Here is a 2,328-nt window from a genome sequence, read left to right as displayed (position 1 = left end):
ATTCTCCGATTTCCTCAGTTACATATCCCCGTTCCCACATACAAGACCAAGTCAAATGGCATTACTGCCTCGTGAAGCACCTCGTCTCCCACTGCCCTCTTCGACAAGACAGTGGAGATTGGTACCAGCGATCTTAAAACAAGCTGATTGAGCTCGGACTAAAACTCAAACAGAAGCGTCGTCTAACACAGGAGAAATATTAATACAGAGCGAAGAAGAGTCTTGTGTGCTCTCGGATTTAGGCGAACAAGAGGATGGAAGCGAAGACGTCTTAAGTCAGGAGTTTTGAGTGAAGCTTACCCCCACTGAGACTCGACAGGTAGTAGGGTGTTTCTGCATTTAACTTTATTTTGTGTTTAAACAAAAAGATTGATAATCTCGGGATAAACGTGAGATTTCCCCGAATTGACGTTTCGTCCGTTAAAAACGCATTTGCCCATGGGATACTGTCTCGAAAGCCAAGAACCGTGTAGCTTTTTTTTGTTTTTGGTAAATATCGGATGTTTACCTGGAGCGACCTACTGCATCACTAGTACAGAACTCCCCCTCGGGATTAGATGGGACATTTTACAAATCATTTCAGCGGAATTCTAACAGCTGGATACAAAGCCACATATGTTCTGTCAATCATTTTCAGCATATATGACAGGGTAAGCAAAACCCGAGCTACACCTATCGAGTGTATTGTATAGCAGTACTATGTACGTAAGCAAGCTAGAATACCCATTTAAGAATTGTCAAAATGCCCATTTGAATTGGACTCGGACCGCCATCATCTCGCACAACTTCTCCGTACGCAAATCGGTTGTGAAAGCTTCCCGCACGCCCGTAGTGAAGTCTGTTGTGAGCTCGTTAAGCTTATCCATACTAGCCCGTCGTGAACGCGTCCAGCATGTCCGTACTCGTATTCGTCGTGGACTAAGTCCGCATGTTCACACTCGATTCTGTCCTGAATCCGTTCAACATGTCCGTATTCGAATTCGTCGCGATCGCAAGCCCATCCTCAATGCTCTCACTCGAGTCCATTGTGGAGTCAGCCTGCATTTCTGGGCTCGTGTCCGCCGCGGCTAGTGCATCCGTATCGAGTCTGCATTGCATCTTTTTGTTCGTGTTTAAAAAAACGCCGTGGATTCGTTCAGCTTGTCAGAGCTTGAATTTGGCATGCGCTGAACTGATTTGATAGATAAACGTTCGTAAAGCTATTCTTCAAACATGAACCGAAAGTGCATTCCTTTTAGCAAAAACTACGCTTCCTCTTCCTTATCTTAGTGTAGCTCCGTTGACCAGAGTCTTCTTTACGAGTTACAGTCTCGATGCAGGTCACCTTCCACGGCGCAGTTGCCTTTGTTCGTTACAAAGTGCTGAAGTCATCATCGACAGTATGGGTACCCGAGGAAATGGACGAGACGGCTGAAAACAAGATGTTGACCTGACTGTTATGCTAGAATAGATTCGTTGTTGCAGCACCTAGGGTAATACAAACCACCATCATTGACAGGTTGAGTACCGATGTTCAAGCGGTTGACCAGAGCCATTGACGCAAACGAACATCATATTAAATGACAAGCTACACTAACTAAACTGCCCATTTTTCATCAAAAGGGTAGGGGATTTGAAAATGGCCCAATAGCCCATGCCTAATTATAACATCCGGAAGGACGTGCAGACATACAGGATTTGCCTTTTGTACAGGTATCCGAAATCAATGATTGCTGCAATCAGCTGCCCGCAATCATTGATTTCGGATGCAAAAGCAATCTTCGCTGGTAGCAAATTGCTGCTGCGTACATGAGTAAGAAGTATAGGTAATTAAAAAAAGTCTGGATCAGACTAATTGGGAATCGGGTTCTTAGGACGCACGCACATAATTAGTATAGACCAGTCTTTTTTGCGAGCTGATACATTTAAGAAGAAAAGTCAATTATGGGTTAAAACAGGCCCAGACTAATCAGGCGTCCAGAATAATTTTAACACACACTAATCAGGCGTCCAGACTAATTTTAATACACTTCTTACTGTATCGGTAATACTACGTACAGTGTTGTACGTTTCTGAGGTGCACTGATTGTGTTTCAGTAGAAAATTTAGTGATAGCCCCTGCCTGGCATCGCTGAAGACACTTTCCTAGCATTGTTCGATCCTGCGCTACCTGGATTAAACTACTGCTGTCTTAAAATGCAAACGTCCTCAACATTTTTTTATGCCTTTGTGCTGTCAATAGCTGCGAATGTTACCAATTTCGCGAATTAAGGAGAGTGTTCACTATTAAATGTTACTTACATGTAATTAAATTGCGTTTTCGTCCCAATAAAAGGTAATTGGTTTATT

The 2,328-nt window shown here is 43.3% G+C and overlaps 1 protein-coding gene across 1 annotated transcript; it reads right to left on the bottom strand.

The window, feature by feature from the left end:
- Window positions 1-737: 737 nt before the first annotated feature.
- PPTG_21727 (hypothetical protein) lies at window positions 738-866 on the bottom strand (the record flags this gene model as incomplete). Its single annotated transcript, XM_008899361.1, has 1 exon — window positions 738-866. The coding sequence occupies one exon, from the start codon at window positions 864-866 to the stop codon at window positions 738-740; it is 129 nt and encodes a 42-aa protein (XP_008897609.1).
- Between the last annotated feature and the right edge of the window lie 1,462 nt (window positions 867-2,328).

The sequence above is a fragment of the Phytophthora parasitica genome (assembly GCF_000247585.1).
Source record: "Phytophthora parasitica INRA-310 unplaced genomic scaffold supercont2.7, whole genome shotgun sequence".
NCBI classification, from domain to species: domain Eukaryota; phylum Oomycota; class Peronosporomycetes; order Peronosporales; family Peronosporaceae; genus Phytophthora; species Phytophthora nicotianae.
This window is presented reverse-complemented; position numbering and strand designations above follow the sequence as displayed.